General features: G+C 36.7%; 1 protein-coding gene across 2 annotated transcripts in view; it reads right to left on the bottom strand.

The window, feature by feature from the left end:
• Positions 1-22,156, bottom strand: part of grin2cb (glutamate receptor, ionotropic, N-methyl D-aspartate 2Cb) — a 54,493-nt gene that overhangs the window by 6,917 nt on the left and 25,420 nt on the right. For both annotated transcript variants that reach the window (XM_079595156.1, XM_079595155.1), the window contains 7 exons: positions 19,443-20,038; positions 16,803-16,917; positions 10,680-10,891; positions 5,225-5,393; positions 3,520-3,673; positions 3,031-3,156; positions 1,990-2,219 (listed from right to left, as the gene is read on the bottom strand). In XM_079595156.1, coding sequence (XP_079451282.1) covers positions 1,990-2,219; positions 3,031-3,156; positions 3,520-3,673; positions 5,225-5,393; positions 10,680-10,891; positions 16,803-16,917; positions 19,443-20,038 — 1,602 coding nt within the window. The remainder of the gene's footprint in view (positions 1-1,989; positions 2,220-3,030; positions 3,157-3,519; positions 3,674-5,224; positions 5,394-10,679; positions 10,892-16,802; positions 16,918-19,442; positions 20,039-22,156) is intronic.

Genomic DNA, 22,156 nt, shown 5'->3' with positions numbered 1-22,156 from the left:
GTATTTGTGTTTGTTGATATCTTGAACACAATGGCCAATAAGAGGTTTAATTTAGAATCCACTCACCGCTTAAAACTGCAGAGTTTTTGTTCAGTGCTGAGATTTGCACGCTTGCGAATCCTCTTATTAACAAAAGTGTAAACACGATGCAAGAGATTCATTGTGCAGTGTAGACAGCTTTATTGAGTATAAAAGAACGTTGTGAGATTGCGATAAACTAAGTGATACCTTTTTAGTGATTATGAAGGAAGTGACATCTACATATAAATGTGGGATTCACTCACAAAATTGCAATGGTTGACAGTAATAACATGATAGTATGGGACAAAAATATGTCATGTCAAAATTCTTTAGATACACATTAAGCAATCTAAATGCAGACTAAAATATCTGTTTAAAAATATATTTTTTAATTATATTCCAATTATTTGTAAAAGTAGTATCTTGTAAATAATGTCTTATTGTACATTGCTATTCTTGTTATGGTGGAGCCGTTTCTTACACATTACATCTGCACTTTACTAGAGCTCCCTCATTCATTTCTTTGATTCTTAATTGTCTATCTTACAGTAAAATTAAAATATATGACTGCAAATCCATTAAAATAATTGTGATTAAAACAACTGAAAATGAATTGTGATTTTGTACTGTGTGTTTATGTTGCATACAAGACTTTTTAAAATAAAAATTTTGTGACGGTTCATTTTAACAATGAAAAGTAATATACAGACAATGATGCATGAACAATAACAATACCATTTATAGTTCTAATCTACTGTCTTAACATAATATAACTATCATAATATGGTTGGTTTCTATTAATATCGAAGGCTTCATGAATTATATGTATCTTTGTTTGACACATTTGTATCGGGCGTCGGGTGTCCTTGGCATTTAAAAACATTGAAGACCCCTGTATTTTACAGTACTGCTAATTTTCCTTCAATGCCTCTCAAATCCTTGGGTTTAGGAGTCATAAGGTTTAGGAGTACATTTTAAAACACTACTATATTATGTTGCTGCTAGCATATATTACCATGGCTCCAAGCACTTGTGTTTTTTAAATCTATGTGCGATTAATCTGTTGTTGTTCTTTCCTAAAGTCCAATTCATTTCTAATTTTCATAATTCTATGGATTTCTGTCGCTTATAGTGTTTTATTATACAAAAAAATTAACAATAATATCAGTAATCATGAGATGTAATAATAAATAATAATTAGTTACATTTATATAGCGCTTCTGGGTACTCAAAGCGCTTTACATGGAAGGGGGAATCTCCTCAACCACCACCAATGTGCAGCATCCCCTGGATGATGCGACGGCAGCCATATTGCGCCAAAACGCGCACCACACACCAGCTTACTGGTGCAGAGGAGACAGAGTGATGAAGCCAATCAGTATATGGGGATGATTAGGAGGCCATAATGGACAGAGGCCAATGGGCAAATTTGGCCAGGATGCAAGGGTTTAACCCCTACTCTTTTTCGAAGGACATCCTGGGATTTTTAATGACCACAGAGAGTCAGGACCTCGGTTAAATGTCTCATCCAAAGGACGGTGCCCTTTGACAGTATAGTGTCCACGTCACTATACTGGGGCATTAGGACTCACACAGACCACAGGGTCAGCGCCCCCTGCTGATCTCACTAACACCTCCAGCAGCAACCTGGTTTTCCCAGGAGGTTTCCCATCCAAGTACTAACCAGGATCAGCCCTGCTTAGCTTCAGTGGGCAACCAGTCTTGGACTACAGGGTGATATGGCTGCTGGATGTGTGTAATCATGAGAGGTGTTTGAGACATGAGTGTCAGTGAACTTCTTGAATATTTAATATTCCAAATATACATATCGGGTGTGACAAGGCCTTTCATAACTAATTTTGTTTCTGCCATATATGCTCTTACACAAAGAAAAACAAATTCAGCACAAAAGGTATCCAAATACAGCACGACTGTCATGCAGCTCATTTACAATTACATACAACTCACCTTTTTGTCACTAAGTCCAGACACGGTGTCAATGTACTGCTCTTGGATCATGAAGGCAGCTAAATTGGCTGTGTAGCTGGCGAGGAAGATGACAGCAAAGAAAGCCCAAACCAGGACCATAATTTTGCTGGTTGTGCCTTTGGGGTTTTCAATAGGAACAGAGTTGTTGAAGACGATTCCCCACAGGAGCCAGACGGACTTTCCAATGGTGAAGGTTGGACCCCCAGGGGCTATAAAAGAGACACATTTATAGCATGTATAAAATAAATAATAATCTAATTTAAATAATTTATATAATTATGATTATATATATATATCGCAGTGTTTGGGAACAGTAATTAAAAAAGAGAGAAATTGATACTTTAATGCAAGCATGGATTAAATTGATCAAACTGATAGTAAAAACATATGCAATGTTAGAAAAAAACAAAAATATTTCTAATATATTCTGTTCTTTTGAACTTTCTAGTCACCAAATCATTCTAAATAAATAAATAAAAATCCCCATCTCGAAAAAATCTTTAATAATTAATCTTAGTAATTTTAAAAATATTTCACAGTATTAGTATTTTTACTGTAATTTTTGATCAAATAAATGCAGCCTAGGTGGCATAAGAGACTTCACTCAAAAACTTTTGAACGTTAATGTGTATATATATTTTAATTACTTAATTATTTCTATAATACACATATGCACATCATATATAACAGATGTTATCTTGGCCATTTTGATTGAATTAGTCATAGATCAGTCTACATGGGCAAAGGAATTCTTTTCTAGTTCCACCTTGACATCAGTTCTTAATGTGGTTCTTGTATCTCACACACAGCCACAGAAAAGCCAAGCAATCAATCAAAGTCAAATTAGCAAAGCGACAAACGTTAATTAAACCACAGAAAAATGACCTTTTACACTAGGAGACAAGTACACACCCTGTCAGCTCGGTTTATGTGGATTGATTAGGCTGCTTCCACAACTATTCTTCCTCTCCTAGCTTTGTGCCTGATAGAGAAAAGACTGTTTGAAAAACCAAGGCTGACCTTTGGCACTGACAAGGCTCCGGTTGTACCCAACAGGGCTGAAGTACTCAAAGACGAACACGGTGACTGCCACGACAGTCAGGCACATTACGAACATCATAACCCACACGGCTGGACTGTAAGGCTCTGCAAGACAGAGAGAAAGACCAAAAATACAAAACTCAGCTGATTATCTGATTAAGATCTTGCACATAATGCTGTTTTTGTTTGTGATGTAAATGCTGTGCAATTAGAAAAAAGAAAGAACAAATTAATGTTTAGCAGAGTCAAAATGCCTTTGTTTGTGTGCAGAGCTGGTTATTCAGTAGAAAATGTTTGTCCTATCGAGGATTTATTCTAGATTTAATCCAACAAAGGCATAAAATTTGAATCTAATCACATTCTAATCAAAACGCCACTGGTGGGAAATATTTAACACCGCCTGCAAGCATCTCTCATAAACTGGGTGAGTGTGTCCTTGAAAATGGATGGATAATGATGACTCCTCACCCAGGAAGGCAGAAGGTGAAACTGTTCCATTGCTTCTGGCCACCATAACACTAATCCCAGTCTCCACAAATGGCACTGAAAAGTCAACAATCTCTGACCGCTCCTCATTGATAGTAAGAGAGCCAATTGCCATATCTGCACGCTTGTAGAAGACCTTGAACAAGGGGAAAGTGAGTGAAAACTTTAGAGCAGTCATCAGAAACATAGCAAAATAATGGAGGCCTGTGCAATTTCAGGGTGGAAATTTCAAACTTATGTTCTACACTCAATGAAGAACTTACTTCTATGCCATCAAGAAAGTCCTTTCTATATAATATGCATTGGTGTAGCATGAATACAATCCTAACATACTATATGCCATGTTAACGTTGTCTTGTGACCTACACCTTTGCCATTTACAATTATAACCACTCTACCATGGCCTTGTGGGATAGCAAAGTGTCCATTGGATGTGCACTTCAGAATTTCAGCGTAAAGGAGTAGGTCATATGGGTATTTCTTGCATACTGCTTATTTATACTTAATACTCATTTGGCATAATGCTTTTCACATACTATATCCTTGAGAAGTACACATAGTTGTATGTAGAGAATGTCTCTGTACAACATTAAAGTCAAGTAAACACAATGTACTATTAGTCACAATATAATAATATAATATAATACAAAGGTTGGTCACACATTAGATTAGGGTTCAATTCTCTATATTAAGTATGACTTTTGCCTCAATAAACTTCTACTGATTATTAGTAGTTAGTAAGGTAGTTGTTAAATTTAGGTATTGGGTAGGATTAAGGGAATAAGGCATTAATATGTGCTTTATAAGTACTAATAAACCGCTAATATCCTAGTTATATGCATGCTAATGAGCAACTAGTTAATAGTGAGAATTGGACCCTAAACTAAAGTGTTAAACTAAACCTGACATAGTTTTAAAGTTTTTTTGTGTGGATATCACAATTAAAACTGTTGTTATTATTTGCCTCTGGTTTCCAGATTCCAATTTCTTTAAGGAATGGAAATGGACATAAACCACTAGGTCTCATTACACAACTTCGCAAATCACTAACATCGCAAATCATTGTTGACAGATTTGTTGTTCCGTCACCCGCAATCAGGCTCATGAATAAAATTCCTTATATCACACTCATGTCAGCCCGTAATTTCTGTCTTGCTATTGTATAATAATTATTAATCTCATGTAATGATCTATTTCTCTCACAGTCTGAAAAGCATTTAAGCCTTGTATGTGGAGCGTGGGTTTGCTATCTTTAAACTCATCAACGTTTAAGCAGATGCAGGTGATGAAAACCGATGAAGTGATCAGCAGCTGTGGAAGACACTAAACCACCGGATTAAGTGACACTACACGCAGCAGGAGGTCACAGGATGGAATGTGTCGAGATCGCTTTTAAAGCCAGTTATGCTCCATGAATGCTCTTAACAACTTTAGCTGCAATATTTGGAGATCTGTTAAATACAGAAAGAAAACAGGGTGTGAGTAATGTTAGGAAAAAACGTGTTGACACTGTCATAGGAAGCTGATTTATTTCTTGTATCACGCTGTAAGCTGTTTTATTTTTATATTCTCAGATGTTAATTTAGCTCATTTCCCATGAGCACTGAACTGTTGACATGTTTGAAGTGTGAGTGCGTTTATGTGAGAAAGAGAGAGAGAGAGTGAGAGAAAATGTGCCATTTCATACCTCTCCAATCATCCCATTCCAGACGCCACGGACCATCTTGCCATGTTTCCCATTGGTGACCAGATAAAGGTCATATGAAAACTTGATTGTGCGTGAGAGCTTCTTTAGGATGTCTATGCAGAAGCCTTTGCAGCAGAGTTTGGTGTAAGGCTCAGTGTGACCGGTTATACTGCACAAAAAAATGAAAAATGAAAATAAAAAAATTAAACATTTAGTAAAAATGTTCATCTTTCTTTAAAAACAAGTAATAGTTCACCCCCCCAAAAAAGAAACATTGTTCCAAGCAACTTGTATGCTACATTTCAAACATTCAGAAGCCGAATGATAGCTTAATGCAATAATTTGTGTCAAAAACTTTGGTCATATGGACCACTTTCATGTTATTATTAGGGTGCTTTTGTGTCCTATTTGAAACTTGAATGGTTTTAGTCGATGTTTATTGTAACTGCATGGAAAACAGTCATCAAAATATCTGCAGAAGAAGATCATATATGTTTAAATAATGACAGACTTTATTTTGGGGTAACTAAATGTCCTTTAACCCATTTAGGAAGAAAGCATATAAAAAGGTTATGATTCACATGCTCCCGTTGAACATTTGGTGAAGAGGATCAAAGCGCATGGTTCTAGGGCAAAACATATGGTGTGACACACATCTGAAAGAAAGATTACTGACAGAAAGACTAATTAATCATAATTGGAATAATACAGACATGAATATGGAGAGAGAAAATGATATGTGTTGCCATAAAAGATTATGAAGAAGACTTCATATACAGAGGTAAAATGGCATCAACAGTAGTGGCCAAAACTGATTGTCACATTTAGGTTTGGGTTTGTTTCAATCTAAAAAAGTAAGTGCCGCCTTAAATTGTAAGTTTAGTCAACTTAGTACAACTTCACATTTTAAGTTGTCTAAACTTAAAATTTAAGGCAGCACGAACACTTACTTTTTTAAGTTGAAACAAAAGGCACCTATACAGCTACAGGTTTCATTTTACTATGCAAAATAAAATAAAATAAAAACAAAGTGGAAAAACAAAAAGCTTACAGGAAAAAGCATACGTTGACATATTTATATCACTACATAATGCAGTTATTAATATCCCATTGGTTCTCTCTTGTTTTAGCACGTGTTCATCATTTCTTTGAATGACAGCCTGGTTAAAAATGATGTCCGTTATCACAATGATGTCCGTTAAATGATGAGTTATCACAAATAAAAAAAAATTGACTCCAAGCTCAACTATGCAATATGCTTACAAAATCTTTAACAAATTGTTTATATTGTTTGAATGAAATTTTCCCTAGGCCAGACATCACTTTTGGGCACTAATATATAGTATGTCTGAGGGCTTTTCTTTCTTATTGACCTGAAAAGAACAATAAATAGCCAACATAATAATGTTTACTCGCTCATATCAATAATAACCACATATAAGTAGATAAATACAGGCTCAAAAAGCAAATAAACACTGCTCTCTTCAGCAAACTGCTGCGATTTAAAAACCCATAGCCCAGAATCTATAGAAACGTAATGCTTGGTTGTGAGCATTCACAATAAAATGTTTGGAAAAAAGCGATGGCCTCCATTAACCGTTAGATGCTGGAGGCACTGAGCAGAGAAACTCTGAGAGCAATAATGATACATCACCTCTAACCTCCCCCAGACCTCCTGCGTAATGAGCTGTACGGGGAGTGGACTTGGGGCGGAGGGCCGGCAATGCAGGGTGTGCGGCACTGGCAGCAACCATAACAAAGAAAGACAAATGAAGTGTTCGGAAAGATGAGAGTCTCCCTCTGCAAGCGATCTGGACATAACATAAACAAGCCTGTCTCTTTTCTAGCCTGTCTCACCACCTGCAAACGGCGCTGGCGGTTTGGGTTAAGTGGGCTGTGAATTAAGGATGAGATGTTTAATCAGTCAAACAAACACACACACACACACACACACGCACGCACGCACGCACGCACGCACGCACGCACGCACGCGCACACACACACACACACACACACACAAAAGCACAAGGGACAGAGGGGCAAAGTGCATCAGTCTCCTCATATAATGGACACAGACACACTTGCATCCTATGGAGTCTCAATCAATTATTTCTCCTTTAAACAAAGTTAATAACAGTGCATTGAGTCATATGGATCTTTGTTAGCATTGCATACAGTCAGTTATTGTGAATCAGCTGTATGAGAGATGTACAGTGGCTTGACCTATCTATTGCAGAAATGGGTGTAGCACATCGATTTGGTTGTAGACTAATGCATTTCATATCCAAACACAGTGCCACATTAGTGCCACAGTCTGCTGACCTTGATATACATGGCATCATAAATGCCAGTGACCGCTGGTGCTGCTGAACTTTAGAAAGAGTATACCATATATAGGGGAGACCTAGTAGATAACACTACACTACCAAGTTTGGGTTATGAAAGATTTTTGGTAACACTTTACAATAAGGTTCATTAGTTAACATTAGTTAACTACATTAGTTAACGTTAACTAATAATGAACTGCACTTATACAGCATTTATTCATCTTTGTTAATGTTAATTTCGACATTTACTAATACTTTATTAAAATCTTGTTAACATGAGTTAATGCACTGTGAACTAACATGAACAAACAATGAACAGCTTTATTCATATTAACTAACATTAACAAAGATTCATAAATACTGTAACAAATGTATTGTTCATGTTAGTTAATACATTAAATAATGTTTAATAAATGAACCTTATTGTAAAGTGTTACCAGATTTTTTTATGTTTTTGAAAGAAGTCTCCTATGCTCAAGCACCAATGCTGCTTTTTTCTTCATAAAAAATACAGAAAAAATTAAATACTTTTTCTATTTTCATATATTTTTTTAATGTAATTTATTCACTTGATGGCAAAAGCTGAATTTTCCATTACTACAGTCTTCAGTGTCACATGATCAACATTCAATATACTGATTTGGTGTCCAAGAAATTGGTGTTTTTTAAGAACTCTTTAATTAATATAAAGTTCAAAAGAACAACATTTATTTTTGGCACAATGTAAAAGTCTTTACTTTTGATCAATTAAGTAAGTAAGTGTCCTTACTAAATAAAACTGACCACAAACTCTTTAACGGTAATATAGTTTATATTAAAATATTAAAACAATTATGTAGTTTGTGAAATAACAACAATTATGGAAAGTGGAACATTAACTATTGATTTTGCCACTAGATTAATTCTATAAAACAGCAACATGTGGGACAATATTACGTGCATGGAAGTGATAAATTTGGACAAAATGATGTAAAAAAATTATGTTTAAAGTTATAGAATAGATCTGCCAAAAATTTACATTCTCTTCTGAGTTTCTTCTGTTGAACACAAACAAAGATATTTTGTTATATATTATGTTATATACTGTCAGTAACCAGACAGTTGACAGTAGCCATTTACTTCCATACTATTTTTTTCCTACTATGAATGTCAATGTCTACTATCAACTGTCTGGTAACCAACATTCTTCAAAATATCTTTGTTTGTGTTCAACAGAAGAAATATTAGCTTCAGGGTTTGGGACAACTGGAGGGTGAGTAAATGATGACAAAATATTTTAATTTTGCGTGAACTATCCCTTTAAGGAGAGAATTATCAAATTATTTAATTAACTGAAACCATTATACAAAGCCAGTGCTAGAGAAAACGTGTGTTTGCGCTATTGAACTTTTGACTTTGTGTTTGTGACAACAAACCCCATTCTCCCCAAACATATTTTGGTATACACTTAACTTTAAATCCTGAATAATAGTTTTTCCCATTTGTATAAATGACTAATTGGCATGTGTAAAACACATTGGTAGACAAGAATTGGGAATCATTGTATAATAAATCCATAAATTCACTCAAACATCAAAAATGGCCATTGTTACCTCAGGTCCAATTAAAAGCGATTGTCATCCTTTTCAGAACTTTCTGAACATGGGTGCCAATTAGCATGAAGGTGTGTGATGGGCCCAGAGCAGCACGTCACCATTACAGTTATTGATCATTGTTTCCCCTTCAGCCATCACACGCTTCCCATGGGGTGATTACTCTGCTTTATGATTTATTTACACTCTCTCCCCTCAGCATGGAGCCATAATGAGCCTGTCATCTCTCTCTCTCTCTCTGGGCATGACACACTGCTCACTCAGCATGTGTTATCTCCAGAGCTACAAAATTCACTGAATCTGCTTTCATTTACCTGGAGGAACCAACTTTTGGAATTACACTATTTTATTGTTCATCATGTCTAGGAATTCCATCGACAGAGGAAAGCAAATTACAGTGATCAAGGAGTCACAGATTTTAAATAGCAAGTTTATGCCTAGGGCAAGGAGGGTTGAGGGATTAATTGCTGGAATGACCAAAACAATTCCTAATAATAGGTCTCGGGTCTTCAGTCCAATGAGCTTCTGTTTAAATCATTAAGCCCCCTGGTAAATCAAGATAAGAATTGGTGGCATTCAATGAGAGCAATACAATGTAGTAGCCGAGTTTGGGAGGCTCCAAGGTGCTTAAATTGTGTCTCATTTCCATTTTTAGAAAGACTAAAAAAATACTAGTAAGTAAGTCCTTTTAACAGTCTTTTGCTATAAGATGATGTTCTAATAAAAGAGTACATAGCAACTAAACAGGACTAAGATTCTGAAGATTCTTGCACAAAAGTAAGTCATACAAATAATTTTTTTATTTTGTGGGTGAACTATCCCTTAAAAATAAATAATACTTCAGTAATTAGCTGCATCTTAAACTCTCTACAAGCTTGCACATGCAACATCCCAATAAAGTGTGTAATAGGCTTGCTGGACTGTAACAAGTTGCAGATGCTAAGTGACTCTCGTGGCATATTGCTAAATGGGGATGTTTGCCAGTTTTGTGTAGGCGTTATTAGACTTTTCTTTTTAATTAGCAGTCTGGGTTTTATTTTTTTCTGCTCTACTATCTAATATCATACAAAACTGGCAAACATTATAGAAAACAGTGGTACATGCTGTAGGCAGAATGCGGTGAATATTGTCTTAATATTAAATGTTAGACGTTTTCACCTAAAGTTTAGTAAAACTCTTTCTCGGTTTCAAATGTTCTTGTTTGTGTTTGTATAATGACTCATTCTAGAAAGTGAAAAGGTTGCTGCTGGTTATTTTATAATTATTAATGGGTACCTATTATCCCTGTACTAGGTACAATCCATCCAGTGGACACTCTTTATTGCTCCCCTTAATAAGAGACAATTCATTTTAAAGATCAATGTAATCAAATAGTACATTTGCAATGTGCAGCAGAGAGAGGAAGATGTAATGTGGAGACTGTGCTCTTTATGAAATTTTCTAGATATTGGTCTCATAAACAACCCCATTTGATGAATATCTTCATAAACAACAGCCACAGATGTTGACCTTTTGAAGTCACATTCACAGGTGTACCTTTCAGTCCGGTTGGACTGCCGACGGCACGGCACAGTATTGCGCACACAGGTGCCCGTGGCAGGATCAACACTCTCCACGACGACGAAAGGCCTCTCCTCCAGCGTGGCCACGGTCAGGTGGCGGTTGTCAGATACGGGCTCCAGGAAGCTGCCATAACGGGGCCACACAGGGTAACGCATCTGCAGAATCCCTCCCTCATAGTTTCCTACCTGTGGAGGGTTTCAAAGGAGGTTTAAATGCCGATTAAACCTTACGAATTGCAAACAAACCAAAGGTTAAATCATACACAGATAGACATTTATTTATTGACTTCTACTGTTTTAATACTAATTATATTTTCTATGCCTTAATACTGAAGCTATCCCTCACATAAATCCTTTTGCATTTTTAGATTTTCATAAACCATAAAACCTGACATATTAAATAACTGTCAGAAAAGGTTAAAAAAAAGAGAGATTTTTTTAGTGCAGTATCATATTTTTGGTATGATATAGGATAATAAAGAGTTCATAATCGAGGAGAAAAAAAAACACCTACATTTTATTCAGATAATCAAAACGTAAGAAAAAGTTTTAATCTTCAAATATTACTAGTAACAATATAAAAGATATTCTTATGTTTAGTTAAAAAAACAAAACAGTAAAGATTTCACAGCGAAAAGACACATGTACCACAACCTGGACGCTTTTAGAATGATATTTAAAGGACAAGTTCTGTATTTTACACATGGCTAAAATTAAACCGGAAATTACAAACATTGTCTTATAGAATGTATGCACACTATATAAGAAGTGTGCACCCCCTCCCCCCTTTTTTATTAACATTTTTATTAAAATTGTATTAAAAATGAATAAAAAATACATCACATGACAGCCATGTAGATAGTGTGCATACATGGTATAAGACAATGTTTGTAATTTCCGGTTTTATTTTATCCATGTAGGGGATTCCATCACCTTGTATCCTCGTCTTTGGATAGGCAAAACCACACAAGCAAACATTCGACAGACAGAGGTGATAAAGGAAAATGTTCCAAAGTGCAATTCATGGTGTCTTCCTCACGGGTATGTTGTATTTATCATTCGCTGTTCAATACAATGCATTATTCGTTTGTCGCATCATCAGCGTGATGTATAATCAAATAAATATCCCACAGCTTTCTTATGTTATTCTCTTTTATTGCACTTATTTATTTTTCGGGTTTTTCCTCTGAACTTAAAATGAATTTGTAATAATGGTTAGAATTTATACTACTCCAGTAATGAAGGTGTTGCACAAAGCCGTAAATCTCCCAGGGCTCAGAGGCTCATGGGGAATCTTTACAGAGCTGTTTGTAGACTGTGGAAAAGCCCTATTATCCAGAGAGAGCTCAACCCACTGGTCCAGCTCAGCTTAAAAGAGACTATGGAGAGTCTGACTCAGGGCCGCCTCTACTAAAATTTCCCAAGAATCAATGCGTCACACCCAAATACCAAGGGGGGAGAAGTACGACCCTGCTGTCCGTCTCTGTGACCCTGTTTTAAAGTTACATGAGAGAAGAACATACACTCCTCTATCTAAAAGCTGCAGTCCATTAGCTGGGGTTATTATTACCTGACTGCTTCTTGAATGTGTGACCCCTGCTACAGATTTTGAGCAAACCGTCATTTTTTTGCAGCATATTTTTAAAATAAAAATGTAAAAGAGCTAAAGAAGGATGCACTGTTGCATATCCTTTTAAGGCAAAAGACAGGAAAGCTCAAGAAAGTGTTGCCACTAATTGTGCAGCAGCTGTTTGACAGCCTTTCCCAAATGCAGCCGAGGCTTTTCAGCTTGGGAATTGTAATCCATGTTTGGTTATGGTATTAGCTGTGAGGGGAAGTGAGCGTGATAAGCCTCGGCAACAGGGATTTATAGAAGAATCATTCATAAACTTCAGCAGAACAAATAGATTCAATCTCTAGACTCCAGGTGTGGATAACATGACAGCCTGGTGGCACATCACATCTGATCATTAGCAATGACGACAAGAGCACTAAAGAACATTTTATTTGCAGATGAAATGAGGGCTGCGTCGTGGAACCCGTTCTTTATGTGTAAAGAATGAATCCAGACAAAGCCCAGCAGTTATTTCTGTCTATACCTGTTTTAGTGAGCACTTTCAGACCAGCAACTGAAATAGGCTGTGTAGTGAAAGTGCGAGGTATAGTAATTCAGCAGACTATAATGGCTGTAATAACAGGGTATTCTATTCTCGTTCTGAGGCGCAAACCAGATTTCGGTCGGAGTAGATATCTGTTATTTGGAATAGCCTATTTCGTTTTACAGCTGCCTAGCATATCTGGGATTCTTTAGCTGAGATTTTCAAAAGCCAATGTCTGTCCTAACCACTGACCTTATATACAGATCTGTGGTCTAAAACTTAACCAAGTCATCATGTAGGCCTACTTAAAATACAACAGCATTTTGTCTATTGCAATTCACAACTGAAAATGGGTTGCAGGTCTGTTCTGAAAGGGTTGTGGACAGCAGGGAAAAACAACAACACTAAATGCACAAATAAAATGCAACTAACCATTTAATTCGCCTTTGGCTAAGCCACGCCCTAGAATGTAGATTGACCAATCACAGCGCAGCCAAGAACGAGCTCCCACAGAGGTCCGAAACTTTTTCACAGCGCTCCATTGACTTTAACACATGGCGTCTCATATTGTTGGTCTTGGCAGGCTATTACCGTCGTAGTTTTATCAATGGTTAAACGTTGTGCGCGTTATACTCGCGTAGTCCGTTTGCTTTGTAATAACGATTATATAAGTGTATAGAGACCTATCCAGCTTTGCATGAACAGTGTTGCTCCTTGATATTGTTAGTCCCAGCCTCCGTCTCGATTAGGATATGCGGTGGTTAATTTTTTGACTGTGACCGTTATGCTTTTGCCTCTATTTGGATGCCTTGTTGTTGCTTGCGTTTCACCTGTATGTCTTGAATATAGCCTTCGAACGCATACTGCAGCCCCTTTTGCCTACTTCTATCGGACACTTTATTTGCTGCTTTATAAAAGTTTGATAAAATTTCAGCAGGAAGAGCTGTCACAGTATAAGCCATGTTGATACCAAACCAGAGCCCAGATGAAGTTGACGGACATAGCAACAGTAACTAAGGGTGGCGGGGGTTAGCCAAAGGTGAATTGTGGATAGTTAAGACTAAGGTAAAATTACCTTATTACCTTTAAATAAGAAGAAAACACCATTACTTACTCCCCATATACTTAGTTCTGTTAAGACAACTCTCTGAGTGTTTGGCATGGTAATGGATATGAGAATGTTGATATGTTTGGTTTTGGCGGAATAGATCTGCTACGGTGATGCTGCTGTAATTGCTGCTGCTGTTGGTTATTGTACGGGATTTGCTACTGCCAATACATGCACAACACGCTGCTGTGAGCATGTAAGACATGCTGCTGCTGTACAATATACCATACATGAATTACACGTAGCAGATCTATACAGGTGGAGCTGGGGAAAGCACGCTGCAACTGCTAGACAAAATGCTGACCAGTATTTGAAGTTTGAGCAGTGAGCTCATTGGCTACTGATACAGCAGGAACCAATCAGCTGTGACCTAGAGATGATGTGATTGCAAGCAGATTTAGTTAAGGACAGAACTTTGTATTTGTAGGCAGGGTGTTCTATCAAACTCTATATTTGACAGAAGCAAAACCAATTAGACAGATTTCTCAGAGGATGCCATTGTTTTTGTTTACTTTTTACTTTTGTGTTTTACGTTTCATACGGTGTCAGGTCGCCACTTGATGTCCAAAGCAAAATATCTGGATCCTGAAGTATTTCCTGCAAAATCTCACAATAGCACAGATGCACAAGGATGTTTATCCGAAAGCAGTGTTTTTCCCGGAAGGATCTGTGTCATTTGGGTTTTGTCTGTCTTGGAGATACTATCATGGTACCAGCAGAGAAAAACAGTCTCTGTGCTGTCAGTATGCCTGTACTTTAAAAAAGGGAAGCAATGATTCATCTCGTTAATGACTTCAGCACACAACATGAGCAGGGTGTGCTCAGCATGGGAAAGTGAGGTGGTGCAGAGAGTGTCAATGGGAGCGTGAGAGGGGCTACAGAGCAAGGTGGCCAGATATAGATAAACTGTTATGTCACAGTCACACAGAGGGGGGTCAGGTGAGCCATGAAGGCCAGAGGCGAGAGTTTAAACTAAAGACTGAATTTAAAATCGATCAACTTTTCAAAAATAACACAAGCTCTCTGCGGCTCCTTTACACAAGTAAATCTACTTGTCATGTACCTGTACAAATCACTCCCACTAATTGTGCAGTTTATTTGCACACACTGCCTGCATTGTGTTAGTGCTTAATTTACTAAAGGAATTATGCAAATCAGCAAACGCACCTGCAAAAACATTATTTGCATGTCAAGCTAAATAGAGCAGACTTGCAAAAGCTAGCATACAATGCTGGAACTGCACAGGTTCAGACACTTGCTTCAGCTATTTACGTGCACGTCGACAGTGTGGCTGGATAAATGCCCAATTATAATGGTTTTCTCCATCATTTGATTATCATTTGATGAATTACTGCTGTCATGATCAATTAAAAATGTACTCAAACATCTCTTTTAAATTAAATTCCCACACATGACTGTTAACAGCACAATGCTAGTTCTGCCTGGCAAAAAAAGCAATGATTTTTGTGAATAAGACACAATGTATGAGCCTCATTTACATAAGAAAGGAGGATTGTTTGAGCTCAAAAGAGCGAGTTAACTAATTTAAATATTTATTTTTAATTGCAGCACATTTAGCATCTGGATTGTTGAAATAACACAAACAAGTTGCAAAAAATGTTAGTCAATCCAGCCCCTGAAATGTACAGAAAGTATGTGCACCCTACTCTCAAAACCAGGTTACAAAAGCTCTTTCAATTTAGTTATCATCTACTAGCCATCAATAGGACTAAGAATCTGAGCACGTTTTTTTCTTTCTTTCTATTGCAGGTTTAGATGACAACACACATCCTCTAATATCCGTATCCTCTAATCCACGAGAGGAGGGCGTGATGACCGGATGTAAATTTGGATATCATTTTGATCTCTGTTTATTCCTCTAATCTCTTTTTGTAGTCAGGTGGTGTTCACACATTGCCAGGCGGCCTACACATGTCCCTATCACAGAGGCCAAAGTGCTGGAGGGCTGGCCATGTGAGGAAGAAAGGGCTGTTTCAGAAAGCCAAGTGTAATTGCATCATGACCTGGTGTGGACAGTAATAAATGTCCAGTGTTGGAGGAGCCTATGAGGCAGGATTTTCTGATTCTTTATGTATTCATTTGAAAATCTGTGATTAATAAAAGCTAAAAAGGCAAAGATATTAAAATGGTCCAACCTATCAGTCCACACACTGATGATGGCTTAGGCTGAAACGCGTCTGTGTGGACATGGTATAATAAATACATGAGATATAACTAGAGAGTGCAGTTTTTCATCTTTATTTGCCAACCTATCAGTGAAACAGTGCCAATATCTTATAATAAAAAGGGTTATAAAAAATTATGCATAATAAGTCTATTATAATGTATACAATTATAACTATATTAGACTATATATTTAATTTAGACTATATCTCCTGTGATACTCTTATTCTGCTAGTTTATTTGACAGGGAATACACAATATTAAATATTTATATTTACACTACTGTTCAAAGTTTTGAAAGTCTCTTATGCTCACCAAGGCTGCATTTATTTGATTAAAAATACAGAAATCATTATAACATGTTATCTTGGTACTAAAACATTTCTTCTTATTATCAATGTTGAAAACGTTATGCATCCACAAAAACCAGTTGTGTATTCCCTGGCATCTTGGCATCTACCACCCAGTGTCACTGCAGTACAATGTAGTCACAATGTAGTTATTATTTTTTCAGTCTTTATATTATCTGTAGTGTTGTTACTCTAATGTTTATTCCAGAAATAGACAGCTATGACTTCCAAACACTTACATCTATAAGGAATAGATAAAACACTTAAGGAAACTGTATTTCCAGATCTGTGTAAGTTCCATATTCCACCTTTGTGTGGTGAACATTATTATTGTTCCATCTAATCATAAGACTAACCTTGTCCCAATGTCTCTCTCGATCCAAAGCAATGACCACCATGGAAGGATTAGTGAGATAGCCATCAGCGTTGAAGGAGAGGTCCTTATGCTCCCATGACACATTTAGCATATGCCTGTAGAACAAATTAGTAGCTTTAAATTAGTAAACCAAAAAAAAGTCGATTTGAATTTTAAGTGATTGTACAATTGCTTGGATTTGATCAATCTCTGAAATGAGACAGAAGACTATTAGGCAGAAAGGAAGACATTTCAAATACAAGCCTATAATATTTTTTTCCCCCACAGAGTCAAATGAATATAAATCAGAGCGTACAGACACTAATACATTTACAGTATTCATTCTCTCTCTTTTAATCCTCTTTGTCTCATAGACCTGAACATTTTTACTAAACGAATTGTTCACTTATAGAACCAGCTACTGGCGGAGCAGAACATGAGGCAGGATTTAACACTGTCATTCAATTTTAATGATAAAAAGTGCAGTAGCAGTTATCATTATTCAGACATCATTTCAATAATGGCTAAAGTCATGACATGACTATACAACTATCAACAACAAAATCTTCAGAGGAACTCAAATACACCACTATACAGTATCCACCTTCTCTTAGATTTATAGCTCCTTTGCAAACAGCAAATCTTATAAAGAACTATTCAATCTCAGTTATGCAAGAGAATGCATTATATTGGACAAATATGCCCAAATATGATTTTAAAATAATTTTATAGCAAAAATGTAAATCCTGTTACCATTTATGTCTTCTCACAGATCTTTTTTATACAATGGCAGTGCAAAGTTCACTTGTCTGAAAATATTAAAAATGACAACAAAAAAACCCCCATAAAAGTAGCCCACACAACACAAGTAGCATGACAAACAGATGGAAATTTAAGATTATTCACCAATAATCTTCTTTTCCTGTGAGCTTTTCATTTGACAACTGCTGAGATTTGATCATTGAGTCACTGAGTTGAACTCTGATTTTGTGAACAATTCATTGAAAAGAGCAATTCATTCAATGATCCAGTTCTCAAGTTCAACTCGCTGTACATGCAACAGTGGTTCTTGAGTTAACTTACTTTTATTGCCCTTTTTTCGTTGTCGGTTTTTGTGTATTGAAAAGAACCATGTGAAGAAGATACATGAAATAACATAAGGGTAAGCAAATATGTAATTTGCATTCCTTCCTCTACCCATCTTACAATGTCAACTCAGACCATCCTACTAATATAGTGCCCCCCCCCCCCTTTTGCCGCCTGATGAATCCTTTGATACTGCCCAACTTGTCACACGTCTGAAAAGCCAGTTCTTTAAAGATTTATAAACTGTCTTCCGACAGACGTTTCTTTTTATGCCAGAGAAACGGGCAGACACCTGAACAGCACCGAAGCCTGGGAACATTCCGGATGGAGAACCCAGTCACTCATGTGTCTCTGATACGCTTGATCACAGAAAGCTCGGAGAGGCAATTGGAACACTATTTAATGAGGACGGTGACTCCCAGGTGAATGGCAGATTTAACAAGGAAATCTGGAGAATCTCCCAGTCTCATTACAAGGGAGAAAAACCACAAGAAAAAATACAATGTTTTGTCTGGAAAGCTGTTTGTGATGAAATATCCAGCGGCCAACTAAGCTGTGAGAATTAAAATTGTCAGGACTTTGAGTATTTGTAAATTTCCCACCCACACTTTTCTGTTAAATATTATGTGATCAACATTTTTGACAAAAAAATAGGGCAATGCTGGCCAAGGGAGGACTAAATATGTGACAGCTTCATAAAACATTACTGGCAGTCAGAGCACTCCAGATATTCCAATGGGAAGATATAGTTTTTCTTTTTTTTTAAGACATGAGAGGCAATGAGAGATAATATAATTTTAATGAAATAAAGGTCCGAAAAAGAATACACTTTCATCATGACTGTTTCTTAACACAATTAAGTACAAAGTGCCCTTTATGTTTTAATAACCTTTTCTCATGCTTTAAAGAAGAAGTGCACGTGTAGATGTGTGGTCTAACAAACTAAAACACATGTAAGGTACTTGACAATATTTTGAACAGTAGTTTGTTATTCATTATTACATTTTAATATTGTACAAGTTAATACTGTACATTTTAAACGTCAACTTAAAATTAGAAATGTGTAATTACAAGTAGCCTATATTTAAATACATTTATATATTTAAATATATTTAAACTTTAAATGACATTAACATATATTTTAGTTTATTATAAATGCTTGTCAGTACATTTACTGCTCAGCCGAACAGTTTAACCATATTTCATATTAAGATGTACTTAAATCCTACCCAAGTGGGTCAAAAAAGCGCTCTAAAGTTCAGCTAACTCCATTTAATATAAATTTACACAACAATACATTTTCATTTAGTTGCAAATAACATTCAATTAAGAGTCCGAAAACATTACATTCTGTTCACACTCAACATGCTTTTAAAGTATACTAATTCTGTACTATGTTCTCTTTTTAAAAGTATGGTAAAGTGTACTTATTTTTCACAAGGGAAGACTTGGGTTTTAAATCCTTTTTAAGAAATCAAATAAAAAATAAATAAATAATCTAACAGTGCTTTTCAAAAATACCTTTACTAAACTTGGCAGTCTGAAAAAGTCTTACCTGAAGAGAGAATTGTTGGCATTCAATTTGGCAGGACTATTGCAGTCACTGTGACCCTCAGGAATGAATCCTCTGTGCTTGTGGAAACTGTACACCCCTTTTACAATGACTGCCACTCCTTCCCGAACCCTCTGGCGCAGTGTTTTCCTCCAGCGGTCTGTGATAATACTGATGACGCCCACTGGGAAACTGTCAGGAGGGGACGCTTCAGGGTTCCCCACAGCCAGACTGGGGATGACCCAGATGTATCCAGGCCCCAGAAGTCCCACATCAGAGGCCATCCTGAACAAATACTGCGCCTCCTCATGGGAACAGTACACTAGATATACCTGCGAGTCCACCTGCTGTAGTAGTCTACGTGTGCGGATGTCATTGGCCCCCACGGACATCTCGAAGCTCAGCACATCCTGCAGCTCCCACAGGAAGTAGCTGGTGTCCGTGAAGGAGCGAATGTAGTCCACGAAGGTCTCGTAGCCGGGATACAAACTGGTGATCACCACGAAGTTACCCCAGTTGTACTCCTCCATCACTTTGAACATTGCATTTATTTGCTGCTCTATAGAAGATCCCATCTGAAGAAAGGTAGAGCCTTCAGCCTGCAGAATCAAGACAGAAGATAAAGGAACTACAATTATTTGTGTGGTACCAAGTTATTACTTAAGGACACTAAGACGTTTTAAGAGAGAAATGCAATCATTCCAAGGAATGGACCAACCAAAATAACCAAACCTGAAGACATGTAACAATTAACATGCTAATAACTGAGGTAAAATGGTAAAACTATACATTCATTGACCCTCAACACTGGCACGCCACAGGGAAGCGCATCGAGCCCTGTTCCTTGTTTACACATGGTTGTATGGCCGTTCTTTCACAGCGCCGATACCATTATTACGTTTGCTGACGATAGTGGGTCTGATCACCAACGATGAGAAGGCAGCCTACAGAGAAGAGGTGAGGTTTTTGGGACAATTGTGCCAGAACAACAACATATCTCTCAATGTCAGTAAAACTAAGATGCTGGTGATCGACTTTAGTAAGCAGAATAAGGAACACACACCTATTTATTTCAGAGGGGACAAAGCAGAGAGAGTCAACAACATTAGATGCTTAGGGGTCACCCTCACTTCTAAACTCACATGGACTGAGTACACAGCATCCATCATTAAAAAGGCTCATCAATGCCTTTATTTCCTTAGGCGTCCGAAGAAAGCTTTTTTCACTTGTCTGTCCTTTACAGGGTGTATTGCATCCAGGTATGGCAGCTGGTCCACACAGGAAAGGGAAGCCATACAAAGGGTTGCTAAAAAGGCTCAGAAAATAATTGCCACACAACTACCAGCAGTTGAGGACATCTACATTACACGCTGTCTCAAGAAGACAAAGCGCATCATGAACGACTAGTCACCCGCCACGGGCACTTTTCTGCCCTCTGGCAAACGGCTCAGGACTATTCGAACATGCACTACAAGATTCAGGAATAGTTTCTACCGCAATGCCATAAAACATAATTTTTAACACTTATGTTAGTGTTAGATACACTTCGTAATGTCAAAATGTCCCTTTTTTCACTTTATTGTCTTATTTATCTTGTCACTGATTGTCTTATTGCCTAGCAATTAGTTTGTAATTTCTGTGTATATGTATATTTTTGTGTTCATGGCAGTGAGGTTTACTGTATTTTGTCTGTCTATAGTCTGTGGAGTAGCTTTCGAGTACGTTTTTCATTGTACTTGGTAACTTGTACATGACAATAAATTACTTTGACTTCGATAAAAATTGAAAAGTAATTGAAACATTTTGGTAGTGTCATGGAAGAATTAAAATAGCAACTTGCCTTTAGCTCTTGTCTACTGACCTGCCATTAGCTCAGCTGTTTCCAGTGAAACTTTTCAATAACAAGCTACTTTTTCTAACAGTAGTGGTTCAAACAAGTGTTTTTCTATTCACTGCTTTAAGCTTTTAATACATCCTCTCTCACATATATATTGTTGGAGAATTTTATTCATTACTGTGTTTATTCATTACATTCATTTTGAACTAACTGATTTTAAGGAATCAGACTTTCCAAAATAGAGAGGACATTTTAAAGTCAAATTTTAAACTAATTTAGTCAGTTCAAAAAGAAACAATTCACCATTTCAAGTCTCTCCAAGAACTGTTGAGCCAGACAAACATGGTTGTGATTAATTTATAAATTAAATATTATATTATATATAATAGCCTATACGTTATATATTTTATAAGGTATTTTTAAAATCTCTCAATGTAGTTAGCAACTTTTTGTTAGTTACTTGTAGTGTAACTAACTACTATTTCAAAAGGCTTTCTCGACTGAAGATTGGAATAATGGCTTACTCCCATTTTTTTAAATTGTAAAAATATTTCAGAAAATAACTGGCTTTTTTTCCCAGATAAATGGAACATTGGTAAGCAAAAGCGACTTTTTTCAAAAAGATTTAAAGAAATCCCTACCTACTCTAAACTTTTAAACTGTAGCGTATGTATGTTTTAAATTGACCAATGAATGAGCTTCTGATGGGAACCATAACTCACGCTGCACTTTAATTGTTCTGCATTACAGTTTTACAGGTTGCACACATATACAGGAGATCCATAGTAACTCAATCATGGTACATGGGACTTTCTCATACCAATGAAATAACATGTATTACTGAGCAACATTAACCTTGAACACGTTCCAAAGTATGAGA

The sequence above is a fragment of the Phoxinus phoxinus genome (genome assembly GCF_949152265.1).
Source record: "Phoxinus phoxinus genome assembly, chromosome: 21".
Taxonomy (NCBI): domain Eukaryota; kingdom Metazoa; phylum Chordata; class Actinopteri; order Cypriniformes; family Leuciscidae; genus Phoxinus; species Phoxinus phoxinus.
Note: the sequence above shows the minus strand (reverse complement) of the source record. Positions and strands in the feature narration are given on the sequence as shown.